The 22,043-nt window shown below is 52.7% G+C and overlaps 1 protein-coding gene across 1 annotated transcript in view; it reads left to right on the top strand.

Annotated features, from left to right (window-relative positions):
• Positions 1-13,998: 13,998 nt before the first annotated feature.
• The window catches only part of PGBD5 (piggyBac transposable element derived 5), a 33,118-nt gene continuing 25,073 nt past the window's right edge, over positions 13,999-22,043 (top strand). Inside the window, exon 1 of the mRNA XM_080651321.1 lies at positions 13,999-14,602. Within this exon, the coding sequence (XP_080507447.1) occupies positions 14,287-14,602 (316 nt within the window). The 5' untranslated portion in view covers positions 13,999-14,286. The remainder of the gene's footprint in view (positions 14,603-22,043) is intronic.

Genomic DNA, 22,043 nt, shown 5'->3' with positions numbered 1-22,043 from the left:
ACCAGACACCTCCGAGCCCAGATGGGCCCAGGACTCAAAGAAAAGAAAACCATTTGGAGAAGAGACCCGTGACAGGTTTTTGATGTGGTTGCTGCACCTGAACCCTGACCCTGACCCTGACCCCTTCCGGGAGTTTGCCTCGGGAAGCTGACCACTCTGAGATCCCAGGAACGGCTGAGCCGTGCGTAACCTCAGGAGATTAACCACCTTGTTATCAGACTTGGAGCTTCCGAAGGCCGGACGGCAGACTCTCCCCTCCCCTGTCCATGTTAGATGTGTGGCTCTCGGCTGCCCGTGGCTACCTGCTCCTTCGTGTGTCTATAACCAGCCAGCTGGCAAGGGGGGGTCCACTGCTCTCCCACGCTGCCGGCAGGATTGGAATAAACGCTCGTCTGGGACTCAACCCTGTCTCTGCTTCATGGGCTCGATCGTGACAGGCAGCCCGGACCTCTGGGTCGTCCGGTTACAGGTGGGCACTTACATTCGTTCTGTCACGACCACAGGGCAGGTCTGTTTCTCTCGGCACCTGTGGCCACACAGGAACCTGGGTGCTGCCAGGGCTTAAGACCGAAGGGGAGGCCCTAGCAGGTGTGGCTCAGTGGATAGAGCGTTGGCCTGCGGACTGCAGGGTTCCAGGTTCGATCACGGTCAAGGGCACATACCTTGGTTGCAGGCTCCTCCCGGCCCTGGCCCTGGTCAAGTTCATCCGGCTTCTATGTATCTCTCTCCCATCGATGTTTCTCTCTGTCTTTCCCTCTCCCTTCCATTCTCTCTAAAAACCAATGGGAAAATATCCTCAGGTGAGGATTAACAAACAAACAAAAAGACTGAAGGGGAGCCCTAACCGGTGTGGCTCAGTGGATAGAGCGTCGGCCTGCGGATTGAAGGGTCCCAGGTTTGATTCTGGTCAAGGGCATGTTCCTTGGTTGTGGGCACATCCCCAGTGGGGGGTGTGCAGGAGGCAGCTGATTGATGTTTCTCTCTCATCAATGTTTCTAACGCTCTCTCTCTCTCCCTTCCTCTCTGTAAAAAATCAATAAAATATATATATATATTTTAAAATAAATAAAATAAAAATTAAGACTGAAGGGGAGAGTAAAAATTCACATTTCCCCTGGGGAAGGGGGCCTGTGATGGGGATTATTGGACAGGGCTGCTTCCTCCCCCCTTCCCTCCATCACACACAGCCTGAGGCACATGAGCAGGGATGGGGGGGGGTTAGAGGAGGGAGAACACAGCAGGAGGGCTGAGTGAGGCTCCCCCCTCACCCCACCCTCCCCACCAGCTGAAGGAGGGCAGCTGAGCCCTAAATAGAGATGGAATTTCACACGTATGCTCTGCAGATTTTCAAAAGGAGCAGGAATCAAGGGCTTGTGAGCACAAGTCGCAATCCTTGGCTGATTCTTCAGTGCCTGCTCGATCTAACCCCCTTGGCTTCCAGCTGAGCAAGGGAATGCGTTAACAATACCTTTATTTTCCTGCCCCGAAGAGGCCAAGCACCATCCTTTGCAGAAATACACATCCCTCCAGCTCACAATTCCTCGTGCAATTTCAATGGGGACAATGTCAGCCATTCTGCAAGGCCGGCTGTGTTAGTAGAGAGGGCAGCCACAGACGGGTGGCTGCAGCGACGGAATTGCAGTGTCTCGCAATTCTGGAGGCTGAACGTCCAAGGCCAAGTTGGTCCCTTCAGAGGCCTTTGTCCTTGGGGGGGCAGATGGCCATCCTCCCTGTGTCCCCACATGGCCTCCCACTGTGTGTGTCTGTGTCTAGTCTCCTTCTAAGGACACTGATCAGGCACCAGCTGGTGTGCCTCCGTGGATAGAGCGTTGGCCTGCGGACTGAAGGGTCCTGGGTTCGATTCTGGTCAAGGGCACCTCCCCGAGTTGTGGGCTTAATCCCCAGTAGGGGGCGTGCAGGAGGCAGCTGATCCAGGATTCTCTCTCATCATGGATGTTCTCTCTGTCTCTCCCTTCCTCTCTGAAATCAATTCAAAAACAAATGAACAAAAAACTACACCTACCGGTCCTGTTGGATTAGAACCCACCCTAACGACGCCATTTTAACTTAATCGCCTCTTTAAAGACCTTGTCTCCTGATACAGTCACACTCTGAGGTACTGAGGGTTAGGACTTCAACATATATATTTTTTTGGTGGAACACAATTCAGTCCATATCACCTACCGTACACACATGGGCCAACATAGAACTCTGTTTCATTTTTTCATCACTGCTCTTTTGTATTTTTTTCCCAACTGCAAAGCCTTTGAATATATCTTTCACAACATAGCTGCCTTTTTTAAAAATATTTTTTAAATTTTATTTCAGAGAGGAAGGGAGAGAGATAGAAACATCCATGATGAGAGAGAATCATTGACCAGCTGCCTCCTGCATGTCCCCTACTGGGGATCAAGCCTGCAATCTAGGCATGTGCCCTGACCGGGAATCGAACTGTGCCCTCCTGGTTCATAGGTTAATACACTCAACCACTGAGCCACGTCAGTGGGGCTAGCTGCATTTTTTAAAATAGAAGTGGTAGCCCATAATGCACTCTTGGGCTTTGGGGTGCCAGGGATCATCATGCCACCTCAGTCTTCCTAAGAGTCAGTTTCCCTTCTGTAAAGTCTTTCTATGTCAGGCGGCCAATGGGGTGGCCTGCTATGCGGCCAATGGGATGGCCTGCTACGGGGCCAATGGGATGGCCTGCTACGGGGCCAATGGGATGGCCTGCTATGCGGCCAATGGGATGGCCTGTTATGCGGCCAATGGGATGACCTGTTATGCGGCCAATGGGATGGCCTGCTATGCGGCCAATGGGATGGCCTGCTACGGGGCCAATGGGATGGCCTGCTATGCGGCCAATGGGATGGCCTGCTATGCGGCCAATGGGATGGCCTGCTATGGGGCCAATGGGATGGCCTGTTATGCGGCCAATGGGATGGCCTGTTATGCGGCCAATGGGATGGCCTGTTATGGGGCCAATGGGATGGCCTGTTATGGGGCCAATGGGATGGCCTGTTATGCGGCCAATGGGATGACCTGCTATGCGGCCAATGGGATGACCTGCTATGCGGCCAATGGGATGGCCTGCTATGCGGCCAATGGGATGGCCTGCTATGCGGCCAATGGGATGACCTGTTATGTGGCCAATGGGATGGCCTGTTATGTGGCCAATGGGATGGCCTGCTATGCGGCCAATGGGATGACCTGTTATGTGGCCAATGGGATGGCCTGTTATGCGGCCAATGGGATGACCAAATGCGATAACATTTGCAGAGCAACGAAAGCACTTAGGGCTGAAAGTCTCTTACCCGCTAACATCTTTCTCTGTATAATTGACCTGTGATTCCTCAAAGTGCTGTCAGAACTCCCTCCACCTCCCAAAAGCCTGAGCCAGGCTGTACCGACACAGAGCGGCAGGCTTGCCTTGACGCCCAGCTGCTGTTGCTGTTCTGTAGGTCATCCCAAAACAGAGGGTGTCAAAGACCAGTTCTTTTATTATTATTATTATTATTATTATTATTATTATTATTATTGATTTACAAGAGGAAGGGAGAGGGACAGAGAGAGATAGGAGCATCAATGATGAGAGAGAATCCTGGATCGGCTGCCTCCTGCACACCCCCTACTGGGGATGGAGCCCGCAACCTGGGCATGTGCCCTGACCGAGAATCGAACCACGACCTCCTGGTTCATAGGTTGATGCTCAACCACTGAGCCACGCCGGTTGGGTGAAATGTCTTTAGGAGTTTAGGTTTTTTATGCCCAAGAAGCCACCCTGATCCTTAGCCTAATGCCAAGGGGGCCGGGATTTTGCCAAATAGTAGTAACATGATGCGGATGGGGGTGCAGAAATCTGACGTTCCCTTCAGATTACCCTCTGCCCACCACCTCTCCACCCCATGCCCTGGCACCACCAGTGTCTACCAGTGCCTCCCTCCGCTCCAGCACCTGCCTGCAGTCCTGACCACGGCTTCCTGGGCTGGCCTCCATCACAGACCAGGCACGAGTCCTCCAGCAGGGACCCAGCGTTGGCCAGCATTGTTGTTGCTATGGCGACAGTCACCCATGAACACATCAAGTGACAAATAGCCACATTGAGCAGGTGTACAGTCCTAGCCTGGCCTACCAGTACTGGCTTACAAAGTTTTCTAGTTTTCCCCAAGACATTTCCCCCTCTCCCCCACTCCCCCCCGCCCCAGGACTTTTTAAATTAGGAGCCAAAATGCAACCACATAATTTCCCTAGCAACCACGGCAATACGATTCCCTCTGGTGGAGGAGGTTAAAAATAACATTGCACATACTACTGCAACCAGCTAGAACCTTCTGGAACATCTTTTTGGTTACCGCAGATGCCTAACTCCCTAAGTCTCACCTGTGATCAAGGTAACCTCTTTAAGGCACCCGTGAGACTTGCCTGCATAGACTCGTTCAGGCTTCCTCTGACCGCAGGGGGGAAAATTCATAGCCAGCTTCCTACCCCCTTCCTGCACAATACGGGTGTTCTAACAGGGGTGGGAACGTCTTTGGTGGTGGGAAGGAAATCAATGGTGCTTCTATGGGAAAAATCTTATGTTCATGCCTGCGGCCAACAGCCACTGGCATTGAAATCAGCCAAATTGCCCTGGCCAGTTTGGCTCAGTGGATAGAGCGTTGGCCTGTGGACTGAAAGGTCCCGGGTTCGATTCCTGGTCAAGGGCACATGCCTGGGTTGAAGGCTTAATTCCCAGTAGGGGGCGTGCAGGAGGCAGCCGATCCATGATTCTCGCTCCTCATGGATGCTTCTATCTCTCTCTCCCTCTCCCTTCCTCTCTGAAACCAATAAAATATATTACAAAAAAAAAAAAAAAAAAAAAAGAAATCAGCTAAATTGTTTACAGTTGTGCCCTAACTGGTTTGGCTCAGTGGATAGAGCGTCGGCCTGCGGACTGAAGGGTCCCGGGTTCGATTCCGGTCAAGGGCATGTACCTTGGTTGTGGGCACATCCCCAGTGGGAGGTGTGCAGGAGGCAGCTGATCGATGTTTCTCTCTCATCGATGTTTCTAACTCTCTATCCCTCTCCCTTCCTCTCTGTAAAAAAATCAATAAAATATATTTAAAAAAATAAAAATAAAAAAATAAATTGTTTACAGTTGTAAAATAGCCCCCCATCACTCCCTGTCAACGCTCTCCCTGTTACTAACATCTCACATGAGTGTGGGAGTTGGTTATACTTAGCGAACCCATATTGACTATTAACTAAAGTCCACAGTTGGTCCAGACCGCCTTCGTTTTTGTACCGATTGTCCTGTTTCTATTTGTGGATGTCTGCTGCTCTGCGTTCTGCAGGCCCCTTCAAACATCCCCTTCGCCGAGATGCCACCCACAAACGCCCACTGATGCTTTCAGTCAACGTTTGCATTGGCTTTCTGTTCACCTGGCTTCACTCGTGGGCTGTCACACGCTGTAGATGGATTCGCAGGCCCATGACGTAGGCCAGTGACCCGACGAGGCGGGCAGTTCCAAGTCATCGGCCCAACATGTCACAGCTGCTCAGGGAAACCAAAATACCACCCACCGTGCCAGGCAAGGCACCAGGAGGCAGGGGTGCCCTCTGGCCCCCCTGAAGACATTTCCACCAGTCGGTGTTTTCCGTTTGTGTTCTTTTAAAGGCTTTTTCTCTTTTTTGGTGAGTGTGCAAGGCTCGGAAACGGTCTCTGACAAGTGTGCGCTAGGAGAGGCAGCCTGGGTGTGGGTGTGCGCGTTGAGGATGAGCTGGGATGCAATCGCCACTTCGGTATCTCATTCAGATAGATCATGTTCTTCCCGGCCTGCATGGCCCAGTGGTTGAGCGTCAAGCTATGAACCAGGAGGTCACGGTTCGATTCCCAGTCAGGGCACATGCCCGAGGTTGCGGGCTGGATCCCCACTGGGGCACGTGCAGGAGGCAGCCAATCCAAGATTTTCTCTCATTATTGATGTTTCTATCTCTCTCTCCTTCTCCTTTCCTCTCTGAAATCAATAAAAACATGTTTAAACAAATAAAAATAAATAGATCATGTTCTTTGTAAGGTATAGGATTGTCTAGCTACTGTGCTGTACACCCGAAACTAACCCAAAACGATGTTGAATGTAAACTGTGATTGAAAAATAAAATGTAACTGGTGTAAAGAAAGACAAAGATTTTTAAATAAAACTCTGTGTAGCCTGAAAATTATTCTGGAAGGAAATAAAGAGATTTCCTTTAAATGTTGTAAGGATTGTAATTGAAAGTATTTGGCCTCATAAGCTGAAGTAAATAATTTGTGTTCTTGCCTCCCTGATAAAGTTTATGTTAAAGTTATTTAAAGGCTAATTGTAGAAGTTTACAAGTGAAGTTAAAAAATAAACCTTATTTCAAATTATTTAAAAAAATAAAAATAAAAATAAATAAAATGTAGCCCTAGCCGGTTTGGCTCAGTGGATAGAATAGATTGTTGGCCTGCGGACGGAAGGGTGTAGGGTTCGATTCCAGTCAAGGGCACACATGCCTGGGTTACAGGCTTGGTCCCTAGTAGGGGGCGTGCAGGAGGCAGCCGATCAATTGTTCTCTCTCATCATTGATGTTTCTCTCTCTCTCTCTCCCGCTCCCTTCCTGTCTGAAATCAGTAAACATAGACTACAAAAAAAGAAAGAAAAATACAATGTAAGAAGTAGAGAAATGATCAAGTTTCCCAAAAAATGATGGGGCCTGGTCTTGAAAGCAAAGGATATTTCCGAAAATGGAAGCTGGTTTTGTGCCTCTAAGAATCCTTCAGAAATACTCACACGTTCTCCCCAGCTCTCTCTCTCTTTTACTACTTATTTATTTATATCGATTTCAGAGAGGAAGGGAGAGGGAGAGAGAGATGGAAACATCCATGATGAGAGAGAATCATGGATCGGCTGCCTCCTGCACGCCCCCTTACTGGAGATCGAGCCCGCAACCCGGGCATGTGCCCTGATCGGGAATCGAACACCGAGACCCTTCAGTCTGAAGGCTGACACTCTATCCACTGAGCCACACCGGCCAGGGCCCCCTCCAGCTCCTGAAGGAGACTGTCCACAGGACAGTGGACATGCCCCCTTCTCTGCCTGTGGGGTTGATGCCCTGTAGCTTCCCGGGGCCTGAAGCAAGACACTCACCCAAGCGGAGGAAACCTTGGACGTGGTCACCCCTCCTCTGTGGGTGCGTCTGAAAACCTCGGGCCAACGTATTTCATGGTTGTGGTAGCACGGGTCTCCCTAATGCCCAGTCCATGGTTTGTGCTTCCTTCGCAGAGAAAAATCGCAGGGCAATCGCAGTGAGAGTGAAAGAGTGAAGCTTCATCTGCATTGCAAACAAGCCCCATCCACTGGGGTGCTCCTGATATGGGGCAGGGGGGGGGGAGGGGGGGCGGGGTGGGAGGGTGTTGGGGAAATCAGGCTCTTCAGGTTGTGAGTGGCGGCTGGTCGTGCTGAGTCTCGGAAGAGAGGGCTAGGGCAGGACTCAAAGGCTCTGAGCTATTCTGGGTGGCGAGGTGTTGCCTTAAGGACTCATTATAACCCTGGAGTTATTCTCTTGGGAACGCATTGAAATATCCCCAGACGTTCATCTCGGAGCTGCAGGAGCCGTGTCAGGTGACCTTCACCTTCACCCAAGAACCCTCTCTTTCCTTCAGAAAAGCACTTGGAAAATTATATCCTTGCCCGGCCGGCGTGGCTCAGGGGTGGAGCGTCAGCCTATGAACCAGGAGGTCACGGTTTGATTCCCGGTCAGGGCACATGCCCGGGTTGTGGGCTCCATCCCCAGTAGGGGCCGTGCAGGAGGCAGCTGATCCATGATTCGCTCTCATCACTGATGTTTCTATCTCTCTCTCTCTCTTCCTCTCTGAAATCAATAAAAAAATATTTAAAAAAAATAACTTTGGCCCTAACTGGTGTGGCTTAGTGGATAGAGCGTCAGCCTGTGGGCTGAAGGGTCCCAGGTTCGATTCTGGTCAAGGGCATGTACCTTGGCTGTGCGCACATCCCAGTAGGAGGTGTGCAGGAGGCAGCTGATCGATGTTTCTCTCTCATCTATGTTTCTAACTCTCTATCCCTCTCCCTTCCTCTCTGTAAAAAAAATCAATAAAATATATTATAAAAATAACTTTGTAGTTTTCCTCCTATGTATCATGTATGTATTTTGTTAGATTTATGCCTAGGGTTATTGGGTGTTTTTTGTTTGTTTGTTTGTTTGTTTGTTTGTTTTTCTGGTGCTAAGGGAAGAAGATATTTTCAAGGTATTTTTCAAAGACAATAAAATTAGAAAGCTGGGCAATTACATAGAAGTAAAGTAAAAGAAGAAAATTAAGCTGCAATTCAAGGCACAATTCCAAATGCAAAATACCCAAAGAACAGGATGCATTTTGCTAAGGAGCATCCAGAAAACCCCAACGGCTTCCCTGGCGAAGGAAACCTGAGAAAACCAGCTGAGATTCGCAAGGGGAGCACAGCACACAGCTCGGGGGAGCCCGCAGAGCGGAGTGCACCTGGCCCGCAGGCCTCCCCCTTCTTCTCCTCCCCCCTTCTTCTCCTCCCCCTCCGCCCCCGCCATCCCTGCAAGGCAGCCAAGGATGCCCAGGCCAGGCAAGGAGAAGAGGGGAGCAGAGAAAGGCAGCAGCGGGGCCCCAGAACACCCCAATCTCTCTTCCTCTGATCGGAAAGGCAGGTGGAGGATCTGTGACAGCACCTCTTCCCGGAAAGCACAGGCTCTGGGGAAATGCCAACCCTGTCTGCACGTAGACTTCTCATCTCACACAGAGGCCGCCTAGGACAAGAGAGATCATCTGCGGCCCTGGCCGGTGTGGCTCAGTGGGTAGAACGTTGGCCTGCGGACAGAAGGGTCCTGGGTTCGATTCCAGTCAAGGGCACATGCCTGGGTTGCAGGCTCGATCCCCAGTAGGGGGGCGTGCAGAAGGCAGCCGATCCATGATTCTCTCTCATCATTGATGATTCTATCTCTCCCTCTCCCTTCCTCTCTGAAATCAATAAAAATATATTTTAAAAAAAGAAGCTATCATTTGCCAGATGCTGTTTGTCAAGTACTACTGCAAACACATTTCTCTGGAGAGGAAAGAGTCTCTGCTGAGAAGCCGATGGCTGGTAGAGATCAGGGAGTTCAAGAAAACAAGGAGCCCTGGCCGGTGTGGCTCAGTGGATAGAGCGTCGGCCTGCAGACTGAAGGGTCCCGGGTTTGATTCCGGTCAAGGGCATGTACCTTGGTTGCGGGCACATCCCCAGTAGGGGGTGTACAGGAGGCAGCTGATCGATGTTTCTAACTCTCTATCCCTCTCCCTTCCTCTCTGTAAAAAAACCAATAAAATATATTTTAAAAAGGAATAACAAGGAAACTGCCCAGCCAATGTGGCTCAGTGGTTGCACATTGACCTGTGAACCAGGCGGTCATGGTTCCATTCCAGGTCAGGGCACACGCCTGGGTTGCGGGCTGGATCCCCAGTGTGGGGCGTGCAGGAGGCAGCCAATCAATCATTGATGTTTCTATCTCTCTCTCCCTTCCTCTCTGAAATCAATAAAAACATATTTTTAAAAATGTTTCATTCTTCATGTCAAGCAATTTGCAAGCATTATCTCCTTTGACCCTCTCACCCTATCAGGTAAGGACTCTTACCATTACCTTCATTTGCAAACAAGAAAATTGAGACTTAGAGCAGGTTATCCTTGCCCAAGGGCGCTCGGTAAGTGATGGAGCCAGGGTCTGAGGCCAGACTGCCCGACTCCAGAGGCCAAAGCTCACTCAAAATTGTTTACAGCCCCGTTTTTTTTTTTTTGTTTTGTTTTTGTTTTTTTTTTTTTGCATCCACAGGCAAGCATGACTCACAGCTAACTGCGAGGTCTTATGATTCACGGAAACTCTTTTTGTTGAAATCACCAACCCATCTCCCCTTTGAAAACCCCAATGAGCTGAAAATGTTCATTCTCGGTCGTGTGATTAAAAAGAAAGGACGATTCTCCATCTTGATGGCTTTGCTCCAACGAATTCAAGGTTTGGGCTATCTTTTCTGCCCCGATGCCACCCGCCCTCCTCCCCCACCACCACCGCAGTGTCCTGAGCACGCCTCTGTTCATTGGAAATGGAAAAATTCAGTCCCAGAGACCACAAGTGCTTTTGACCTTGACACAAAGCAAAACTGGGTCAAACCAAGTGGATTTAAGAGGATTGGCAGGGTTCAAGGTCGCTCCTGAAGTCTGCTCCCTGAACTTGAGCCGTGAGTGACAGGAGCTGCTCATTGACAAGGGCCTTTCACAACTGTCACCTTGGTTCTCAAAGGTGAAGGCTGGGCAGCATTTTAGCACCATAAGCTATAAACCACTCACGTGTGGAACATAATGAACAACATAAACTGATGAACAAAATAGATCCAGAGACATAGAGGCATCGAACAGACCGTCAAACCTCAGAGGGAAGGCAGGGGAAGGCAGGGTCAAGGGCACCTGCCCAGGTTGCAGGCTCCATCCCCAGTGCAGGAGGGGTGAGGGGGGCGGAGGGGTGGGTGGGTAAGAGATCAACCAAAGACCTTGTATGCATATAAGCATAACCAACGGACACAGACAATAAGGGGGTAAAGGCCTGAGCTGGGGGGCGGGGGCGGGCTGGGAGAGGACAATGGGGGGAAAAGGGGACATATATAATACTTTCAACAATAAAGAATTTAAAGCCCTGGCTGGTGTGGCTCAGTGGATAGAGCGTCGGCCTGGCTTTGATTCCGGTCAAGGGCACGTACCCAGGTTGCGGGCTCCATCTCGACTAGGGGAGCTTGGAGGAGGCAGCCGATCCATGATTCTCTCTCATCATGGATGTTTCCCTCTCTCTCTCTCTCGTCCTCTCCCTTCCTCTCTAAAATCAATCAAGTTATATTTAAAAAGAAATCTTGGGTAAGGTAAAAAGAAACAAAACCCACCGACATCAAGCCATGCAGAATGGAGGGGCAGCAACTTCGTTGACCTCTGAGCACTTTTATCAGACGTGTGGCCCAACAGAGACGCTGAGTGGCTCAGAGGAACATACTGTGGGAAAATCCACAGCATCCAAACTCTCAGAAAGTACATAAGACCGGCCGACGTGCTCACTGGTTATCGACCTATGAACTAGGAGGTCACGGTTCGATTCTGGTGCAGGAGGCAGCCGATCAGGGGTTCTCTCTCATCACTGATGTCTCTTTTTTTTAAATTTTATTTTACTGATTTTTTACAGAGAGGAAGGGAGAGGAATAGAGAGTTACAAACATCCATCAGCCGCCTCCTGCACACCCCCTACTGGGGATGTGCCCGCAACCAAGGTACATGCCCTTGACCGGAATCGAACCTGGGACCCTTCAGTCCACAGGCTCTACCCGCTGAGCCAAACCAGTTAGGGCTCATCATTGATGTTTCTATTTCTCTCTTTTCCTCTGTGATATCAATAAAACAATATTTTTTAAAAAAGAGCACAAATCCGTGGTTTTACAAAACTTAAGGCACCTACTATACAAATGGATTCCCTTTTCTACCTGGAACTCTTTGGGCAGACTGCAAACAAAAATCTCAAGGTTAATCTAGAATTACTTAATTGTAGCACAAAGTTATATGACTTGGAAGATGTTTTCAAATGACTCCAAGTTAACAGACGTCAGTGTAATATTGGTGCTATAATTGGCCGCCCAGAGAGTGGTACTTTAGAAGTTAACGATGCAGTCACACTGGTGGGAGGTTGCTAGGCAAATGGAAAGTTTGGGGCTCTGTTTTCTCCCTTTTCCCTTTCTCCCTCCACCACGAGAAGCCGCCACCTGCCTCCGGGAATATTTTTGGCTGGAATATTTTTACTCTTCTTGGTTGAAAACATTTGCTTAAACAAAGTAACACGCGAAACACTGGATTCTGAGCTGAACTAACCATCTCATTTATATGGGACAAGCTTTGGGGTAACCCTTTGATGTCCCAGTCTGTTTCTTTTCTGACCATATAATCTCTCTTCCCAATGTTGCCTGCCCCGTGTGGCTACAAGCACTTGAGAACCCAAGAACCACAAAGGCCCACATTTTCTTAGGATTAACACAATACAAATGCAAATTAGGGACAAAGGAAGATTGTGTCCATTCTTGTAACTGCCATTGCTCTGTTTTGCGCTTCCTACGGGAAAGCAAAGCTATTTCTTGTTTTCAAAACACCCCTTCACCTGAACCGCTGACTTTTCAATGGGCTGCCCGCAGAAGAGAAGAATAAACCCTTTCCCTGAGGTTCTGGATTGCACTCAGTTATTTTTAATCGATTGCATGAAATCTCACCCGAGTCTTGCAGACTTCCTAATTGCAGAATTGGTTCTTGAACGATGGAGTCTTGTTTTGCTTCTTGCACTTTCAATCTGTGCTTTGCGGTACATCGGATGACCTGTATGGACCCTCTTCAGAATCCTTGGCTGGTTAGCACAGTAGATAGATAGGGTGGAAACTATTTTTTTCTTCTCCAGTGGCATCATTCTTCCAAGAGTTGAAATGGTGTGCAAACCATTGCTCATTGATCAGCCAGTCCGTGCAGTGAGCAATGGCACGTGAAAGCCTTCCTTTTTCATAGACTGTCTTTTTGTGATTTGCCAGGAAGCGATGCCCATACAGTGACCCTGGTTTGGAGAGCAGCAAACACAGGGGTTGGGGAGGACAGGCAAAGAACAGAAGCGGCCCACCAGAGAATTGATCTGGCTGGCGGAACCGTCTCAACACCTCCATCCTTTACGAACGCCTAGAAATAACAACATGCATTTTTTGTGTAATTATTTAGTTCATGCCCAGAATTTGTAAGCCCTCCACATCTCTGTGGATTTATTTTATGTCAGGGTGAGAGTGACTTTACGGTCCTATTCCGTCCATGTGACATATTGCATTATTTGTGGGAGGGAGAGGGGAGCAAGAAGACAAGGGAGACCGATCAGATGTATTGCCGCCAACGGGATGACTGACAGCCACACACACACACTCCGACCGAGGACCGGGCGGAGGGGAGGGAACCTCTTGGTTTTATTGTTTATCAGAGCACCGGAGCCTGGGTGATTTTAACAGAGGAGTTGGGCAAATACATATACGAGTGAAGGAGATGTTGTCAGCGGTGTTAGAGTAACCTATATTTTGGAAGTGATAAATATTTTGAGTTTAAAAGATGTCAAAATGTCAAACACGATGAGGAATGACCATCTACCTAACTCCAGATGCTGCCACCCTCCAACGACAGGGGTAATGAAGCGCGACTGAGTTAAACACCTGACCCCAGAAATGGACCGGCGAGGCGGGGTCCTAATTAGAGCAAGAATCCAGGAAGCCAGACAGCCCTGTGTTTGGAGGAGCAGGCGGCGCAGTCAGCCGCGATCCCCGGGAGGCAGCAGCAGCAGCAGCAGCCGCCGCCGCCGCCGCCGCCGGCCCCCGCCCGCCAGGAGCGTTCCCGCAGCGCCTGCTGGAGAACCACCGGGGAGGACGGCTCCTCGGCGTGGCGCGCACTGCGGAGGGGCCCCTGAGCGCGGCGGGTTGGACAAGGCCAGCGGGTTCGGGCAGCAGGAAGAGTCCGCTGGGTCCCCCACACACCCACCCTGCGGGCAGTTCGGGGCTGGCGGGTTGCGGTCCCGGGGGACAGGTCCCTGCAGGGCAGCGGACCCGCCAAGCCGCGGCGGACCTCCCCCTCCCGCTGGCACCGCCCCGCCCGGGAGAGGAGGGTGGGGTATCTCCGGCGTAGGGCCCGCCCACCCTGCCAAGCCTGGCTCCCTATTGGCCAGAGGGCTGGAAGGGCGAGGGGGCGGGGCGTGCGGGAGGGCGGGGCCTCCGCTGGCAGCTCGCGCCCAGGAGAGGAGGATGGAGCGTCCCCGGAGCAGGCCCCGCCCACCGCGCCCAGCCTGGCTGCCCATTGGCCGGAGGGCTGGAATGGCGAGGGGGCGGGACCGTCGCTGGCCGCTCGCGCCCGGGAAGGTCGGCCGGCGAGCGCTAGGTGCGCGGAGCGGGCGTGGAGACGCGGTTGGTGCTGGAAGACGCAGCGGCGGCAGGAGCGGCGGCACCGGGTGCAGCCGTCACCCTCGTCTTCCGCCGCGGCCCGCAGCCGGCGGCGCCCCAGCTCCGAGTGCGCTTCCCCGGGCGCGGGGTCCCAGGCGGCCAAGACGGCGGGCCGGCCGGGCGCGGAGCGGCGGGCGCTGTGCTGCCGGCTGCGCTGGTGGGGGGCGGCGGGCCCGGGCCCCGGCGCGTGCGGCCGGGAGGCGCTGCGCGGGGCGGGCGCGCGGGCGGCGGCCGGGGCGATGGCCGAGGGCGGCGGGGGCGCGCGGCGGAGGGCGCCGGCGCTGCTCGAGGCGGCCCGCGCGCGCTATGAGAGCCTGCACATCTCGGACGACGTGTTCGGCGAGTCGGGCCCCGACAGCGGCGGGAACCCCTTCTACAGCACCTCGGCCGCCTCGCGCTCCTCCTCGGCCGCCTCCTCGGACGACGAGCACGAGCGCCCCGGGCCCCCGCCCTGCGTCCCCGCCGCCGCGCAGGAGCCGGAGGAGGACGAGGCCGGCTCGGGCTGGAGCGCGGCGCTGCGGGACCGCCCGCCCCCGCGCTTCGAGGACACCGGCGGTAAGACGCGGCCCATTGGGAGTGCCGGGGGGGGGGGGGGGCGGTGCCAGGGAACCCCGGCCCGGGGACGCGTGAGTGCGGGGCGGGAATTCCAGATGTTCCTTGGGCGGCGGGTCCATGGCAGCTGTGCGTGAGGCGGCGGGAGCCGGTAAAGTGCGAGAACCCACCGGACTGCGTGGGAGGGGGTGCGATTTCCTCGAGGCGAGGCCAGCACTTGGCAATGGCAAGGACGTGGGGGTCGGGCTCCCTCCCCGCACTTGCTCTAGGGGTGTCCCGGCGACCTGCAGGGGAAGCCAGTCCCATTCGCGGGCTTGCACCTCAAGGCTGGGTGAGAGGTGGGCTTGCCTGGCCGAGGGGACTCTGAAACCCCGACGTGGCTTGGGGAGGGGGCACTCATTGTGTATGGTGGGCTCTGGGCCAGCTCAGCCCAGGTGCCAGGGGCGGGGCAGGTGGCCATTGGAGCGAGGCCCTGGGCCAGGCGAGGGGGCATCAGTCCACGGTGTCTTCTTCACTGGGCTTGGTGTTCTGCGTGAGAAACTTGGGCCGTCCACGCTGTTTAGGATCGCTTGTGAACAACAGGCCGGAGTGAAAGGACCTGTTTTCGCTGCGTTAAGGTGTATGTCTCCCAGCAGAAGGCACTTTCCGGCCTGGTTCTGCTCAGCACCTGGCCACAGACGGTGCCTGTTCCCTGGAGAAGCTCGCTGGAGTGCTGGCAGAGGTGGCTGCTGCTGCTGCTGCTGCTGCTTAAAAAAAAGAAAAGTATATATTTATTTCAGAGAGGGAGAGAGAAACATCAGTGATGAGAGAGAATCACTGCCTGCCCCACGCGGGATGGAGCCTGCAACCCCGGCATGGGCTTTGACCAGGAACCCAACCCCGGCCTCCTGGTTCATAGGTCAGCACTCAACCACTGAGCCACACTGGCCCGGCCAGATGTGGCTTCTTGAGGGCCTTCCTACTGCCTGCCTTCGTGGGAGGTGAGTTTTTAAATATCACCACTTGCCCAGCAGGGGCTCCCAGGAACCTGCCTCTCTGACGGGTGGACAGAGTGGACACCAGCCCTTTCCCGCGGGCCTCGGAGGCTCTGTTCCTCGCTCGGTGACCGGCTGTGGCAGGTTCCTCGCTCGGTGACCGGCTGTGGCAGGCCCTGGATTCTGCACCGGGTGTTCATGGGTGGGAGTGTGTGCAGCCTGTGCTGGTGAAGGCCAGGGAGTGGCCGCACTGAGCGGGTGGTAGTGGTGGTGATGGTGGTGGTGACGGCTCCTCCTGTGGCTCTCCCTGGCGATGGTTCACCCAGACGGGAATCAGCACCCGGGAGGCAGCTGCGAGGGGCCCCGGCTGGGGCCTCTGGCCTTGGATCTGCACCCTGTGCTGCAGCCTGCCGCTAGGCTGGCAGGGCTGGCGGGGCTCCCAGCAGGGAGTGGTCTGCAAACCTCCCGCAGGCAGGCAGGCAGGCAGGCTGGCTGGCTGCAGTGGGGATGTGCTGAGCTGCAGCCTGGCTTACAAACTCCACCTTAGCCGGCAGTGCTTGGGGTGGCGAGGTTTAAAAGCGTGTTCTTGTTCGGGCTTTAGCTGAGTTTTGGAATTTTCAAAGTCACATCGCTCTGTATACTTTTATTTTTATTTTAAAAAATGTTTTTATTGATTTCAGAGAAGAAGGGAGAAGGAGAGAGAGAGAAGCATCACTGAGGAGAGAGAAGCATGGATGGGCTGCCTCCTGCACGCCCCACACTGGGGATCCAGCCTGCAACCGGGGCATGTGCCCTGACTGGGAATCCAACCGTGACCTCCTGGTTCACAGGTTGACGCTCAACCACTGAGCCACACCGGCCGGGCTGCCTACTTCTTTTATCCCCCTGCATTTTCTAGCATGTTGTTAGGTCTTCCAGCCCCGGTTTGGCAGGCTCTATGCGAGGAGTGTCTGTGATCCAGCTTGTGATCTTGGAACACTTGAAATCCATGTCCACCTGGGAGAGAGAACACAGCGACTCTCCCTGCATCTCAGGGAAAGAGTGGAATTGGGGCCCGGCCGGTGTGGCTCAGTGGTTGAGCGTCGACCTATGAACCAGGAGGTCACGGTTCGATTCCCAGTCAGAGCACATGCCCGGGTTGTGGGTTCGATCCCCAGTGTGGGGCGTGCAGGAGGCAGCCCATCAATGATTCTCTCTAGTGATGTTTCTCTCTCTCTCCCTCTCCCTTCCTCTCTCAAATAAATAAAAATATTTTTTAAAAAAAGAGTGGAATTGGCTTAGGGGAAGCCTAGTTAGAAGCAAGATTCACGAGTTCCCTGGTGTGAGGATGAACGCGCTGGAATGCATGTAAGCGCTCCTGTATTTCTTAGTAACCAAAAAGGGGAGAAATTCTGCAGCAGAGCCATCGAACGTAGCCACTGCAGCTCTTACACGGTCACAGAGAGCACATCATGTGTCGTTCGGTGTTAGGTTCAAATTCTACCTCCTTCCGGTGTCCACGGAGTTCTCACTTGGGCCTGGGAATCCCAGCCAGGCACTTGGACCAAAGATATGAGTGGTTATCTGATGGCACTTTTACCCAGGGGTGCTCTCCTGCTGTGTGGGGGAGCTTCCTTTTAAGATCCAGCTCTACTGAAGGATTTCCTGTCCTCCATGCAGCACCCTCCCCCTGCGGGAACTGCGGGTGAAGGTGCAGGGGTGAGGTCGATGGCTTCTTAAGCATGAATCCAGACCCCCTGAAACAATACAAGATGGTTTAGGGCAGCGGTCGGCAAACGCATTCGTCCACAGAGCCAAATACCAACAGTACAACGATTGACATTCCTTTTGAGAGCCACATTTTTTAAACTTAAACTATATAGGCAGGTACATTGTTATTAACTTAGTTAGGGTACTCCTAAGCTGGCCTTTGCTAAAAACTCAAGGGGCCAAAGAGCCGCATGTGGCTCGCGAGCCGCAGTTTGCCGACCACTGGAGGGGCTGAACATAGGTGCCGATACACGTGGCCGCTCAGAGAAAGATCCTCGTGGCCAGAGGCGTGGGGAGAGGGGGATATTTTTATTCAGTGGCTGCGAGCTGCACCCCAGCTGCTGTGAGAGCAAGAAGGTTCATCAAAGTACAGTGTCTGCGACCTTCGAGAGAGTGCGCGCCCCTTTCAAGGCATGCAGCCGATCTCTCCTTTGTGTTTTGTTCCCAAGTTTAGTAACAGGTCTCACTAGGCCGGTAGCGTGGCATGGGGAGGCGAGAAGCGGGTGACAGCCCGGCCGGCGTGGCTCAGTGGTTGAGCGTCGACCTATGAACCAGGAGGTCCCAGTTCGATTCCCAGTCAGGGCACATGCCCGGGTTGCGGGCTCCATGCCCAGTGTGGGGCGTGCAGGAGGCAGCCCATCGATGATTCTCTTTTATCGTGGATGTTTCTCTCTCTCCTTCCTTCCTCTCTGAGATCAATTAAAAAAATACATATATGTATATATATATATATATATATATATATATATATATACACACACATAGAAAGAGAAGAGAGTGACATTTTGATCTGTAATCAATCTTCATAATAGAAAATTTGTAACAGAAATGTATGTTGCTGATAGAAACAGATGAGGAACAGGCGTCCTGCCCACTTGCTGTTACATAAACGTGCACGTGTGTGTGTGTGTGTGTGTGACTGTGTCTCATGTGTAACTGCGTTGCTTGTGCTGGCTTTGGCTGAGTCAGGGGTCTTCTGTGAGAAGGAGATGAGGACTGCTGTCTGGGACCCTGCGATGACCTACCCTGTGCAGAGTCCCCGTGTCCAGCTGATAGGAGGAGGGAAGGAAGCGGTGAGCATCGCCGTGGTCAGGGTTGAGACTCCTAACCGCTCTCCAGACTGTCCCAGTCCTCCCAGCCTTCTGTGTTTTTCGTGGATTTAGCTCCCTGGGCCAGGCTCTCCGGAAGTGCAGCCCACAGTGATGGGTGGAGAGGGTCCCGTCTCTCACCCTTCGCCCTCCCCCTCCCCAGGTCCTGGCTCTGCCTTGAGGAGGATGTGAATGCAAACACTGCTTGTGGGGCTGCCTGGCAGGCTCTTGGTCCCTGTAGAGATGGAGGGTCAGCCTGAAGTGGCCGCTGCTGCGTCCTGGGAGCTCGGGGCCCAGGCCCTCTCCCCACCAGTTTTGCAGTGAACCCCCTAAAATAACCCTGAAAGTCGTCAGCCTCGCTGGCCCACCCTGCGAAGGACCGCAGCGTGCGAGTGAGCGAGCGAGCTCTTGGGGAAGGGCCTGGGATGCAGGCCTGGCTGCGTTCTGGGCTTCTGCCCTGTGGCTTCTCCGTCTGAGCAGTCTTGTGATTCGTTCTCTCCGAGGAGGGAAGGAGCAGACAGAGCCGCAGATGCTCCGGGCTGCTGTCTGCTCTGCGTCGTCTGTGTTGGTTGCGCTGCCTGGGGTCCGAGCTGTTCGCTCTTTCCATCAGAGGTCGGACTTCACGGGAGTTTCCCCCCCTCCCCCGTGCTCCATGGCAGCAGCCTCTGTCATCGTTCCGGGAGGAGGCACGACCTTGGGAAGCTGCAGAGGAGCAGATGGCGCTGAAAATTAACACTGCTCACTGCTTTATCTACGAGAGCTGGCTGGTGCATTGGGATTAAAGACTAACAAGTAAGAGGAGGAAAGTCTTTCTCTTAAAACCAGCGTGCACCGGTAGCCTCTACAGTCATAGGATTTAAAAATATATTTTAATTGATTTCAGAGAGGAAGGGAGAGGGGGAGAGAGAGAGGAACATCAGTGATGCAGGAGAATCCTGGATCGGCTGCCTCCTGCACGCCCCCTCCTTGGGATGGAGCCTGCAACCCGGGCATGTGCCCTGACCAGGAATGGAACCGTGACCTCCTGGTTCCTAGGTCAGTGCTCAACCACTGAGCCACACCAGCCAGGGTGTAATAGGGTTCATGAGCAAAGCTACCTGGACCCCTGTCTGGGGGGAAAGGTGCTTCCTACCTTGAGCTCCGTGGCTCCAGGAATTGGAGTCCCACATCTTGGTTGCTGCAAGATAACCCTTACGAAGTGCCATGCAATCATCAGGCATGTGCCGGGCCCCAGAAACCACGGGGAGCTTCCTGGAGGAGGGGTCCGCTCGCGGGCCAGGGGAAACCGCGCCCATGATGAGGACCATGACCTCAGTGCAAGGCTCGCACTGCTTCTCAGCCCTTGACCGAGAGCACAGGGGGTCTTTGGGGCAGAGTCGGGGGCTGATGAGAAGACCGTGTTAATGATCACCATCACTAGTCAGACTTGCTCATTCAGGAAGGGTGGTGCGCCCCCTCTTTTTTATAACACCTAGAACTTTTTTCAGTAAAAAAGCTTTATTTTTGCCCAGCCAGCGTGGCTCAGTGGTTGAGCGTCGACCTATGAACTTAGAAGTCACGGTTCGATTCCCGGTCGGGGCACATGCCCGCGTTGCGTGCTCCATCCCCAGTGTGGGGTGTGCAGGGGGCAGCCGATCAGTGATTCTCTCTCATTATTGATGCTTCTTTCTCTCTCTTTCTCATCTCTGAAATCAATAAAAAATATATTAAAAAAAAAAATAAAGACTCAGTGGGTGGCAATTGCACTGTGTAAAAATTGAGGAATTTTTTTCTGTTCCTGAACATTTAAGGTGGCAGCGTTGACTTTCTGAGTTTAATTCGTCTTCACCAGATGAACAATTGCCAAATAGGACTCTTTCTCCAAATACTTGTAGCCTGAATGAAATCAAGTGACTGCACAATTACATTAAATTCTTAAGGGCTATTTTGTTTAACGTTATGAAAAGCTAATACATGGAATAATTCTACCAAGGTTATAATTATGATATAGCCTAAACTCTATTAATACTGCTTGGTATCGTGACTTACATTTTATAACAGTCAATTCTGAAAGGATATTCTTTCTGAAGTTACTGGGATAACTGTCTAGAATCAATTAAAAAAAAAAAGCATTGTGTGACCACCTCACCCTCTCTCTGTCTGAAGAGCTATTTCATCGAGAAATCATGTTTTTTTAGTGAAAGGAGCATCGTTCCCTCTCCCTGTGTGTTTTCCATGGCATCTCTTGGAAAGCTATTGTTTTCATTGAGATTCAAGTTGTGTCTGCATCTCCCAGGAGCGCTGTCATTCTGGACGCGGGTTCTGCTGCTTCTGAGCCATCTCGTTCTCGCTGCTGTGAGACCGTGGGAGGGGTCCGTTTTCTCCGAGGGCTCACGGCCGGCCGGGCCTGGCGGAGCACCGAGGGGTTGGAGGGAGAAAGCAGCACTCCTGTGTGCGCAGCTGACTCCTCGTCTCAGGCTCCAGGCGGTTTCTCTACCTCTGGAGCCTGGGCGTCTAGTCTGAGCTCACAGGCCAGTGCTGAGGGGGCCCCCGGGGCCCCAGGTGTCTCAGGCCTCCTGGTCCTGGGGCTCTGGGCTGGTCCCTCCAGCTGGAGAGGCCGAGTGGGGGACAGAAGTGGAGGGAAGGGCAATGTTGGGGTCACCATCTTCTTCCAAAGAAAAACGTCCAAGACTTGATCTCAGGAAAAAGAATAAAGACTCAGCCCAGCCATCCTGACTTGGTGGTTGAGCGTCGACCTGTGAACCAGGAGGTCACGGTTCGATTCCCGGTCAGGGCACAAGCCTGGGTTTCGGGCTCCATCCCCAGTAGGAGGTGTGCAGGGGGCAGCCGATCCATGATTCTCTCTCATCATGGACGTTTCTATTTCTCTCTCTTCATCTCTGAAATCAATAAGATATATATTTCAAAAAAATAAAGACTCAGTGGGTGGGTGGCACATCCCCATTTTTCAGAGGAAACAGACTGTGGGAGATGAAGGGATTTAGACCGTCAGAAGCCGTGGTGGGGCCGGGGGGGGGGACCAGCTTTCTGCCCGGTGTGTCTTCTCGGTTCCGTGTCTTGTTCTGAGAGAAGCGGCCTGGAGCCGTGCCTGGCGTGCAGTGAGCGCTTCAGTGTGGGCTGGCATTGGAGTGCCACATGCTCAGTCACAAACCTGTCCCTTCGGAGAACCTGTCCCTGTGGGATGGAGGGTCCGAGATTGCGCTCCTCAAACTTCCTTTATTCTTCTTCTTCTTTTTTTAAGAGTTTTCACTGCCCATTGCCTAGTAAACATTTTTTATTTTTTAAAAAATATATATTTTATTGATTTCAGAGAGGGAAGGAGGGGGAGAGAGAGAGAGAGATGAAAACATCAATGATGAGAGAGAGAAAATCATTGACTGGCTGCCTCCCGCACGACCCACACGAGGGATGGAGCCTGCAACCCGGGCATGTGTCCCGACCAGGAATCAAACCGTCACCTCCTGGTTCATAGGTCGACGCTCAACTACTGAGCCACACTGGCTGGGCCAAACTTGCTTTTTTCAAAAAAATTTTTAAAATATATTTTATTGATTTTTTTACAGAGAGGAAGGGAGAGGGATAGAGAGTTAGAAACATGGATGAGAGAACCACCGATAAGCTGCCTCCTGCACA

Source organism: Plecotus auritus, assembly GCF_963455305.1.
Source record: "Plecotus auritus genome assembly, chromosome: 14".
Lineage (NCBI taxonomy): Eukaryota > Metazoa > Chordata > Mammalia > Chiroptera > Vespertilionidae > Plecotus > Plecotus auritus.
The sequence above is the reverse complement of the archived record's forward strand: the minus strand, read 5'-3'. Positions and strand labels throughout refer to the sequence as shown.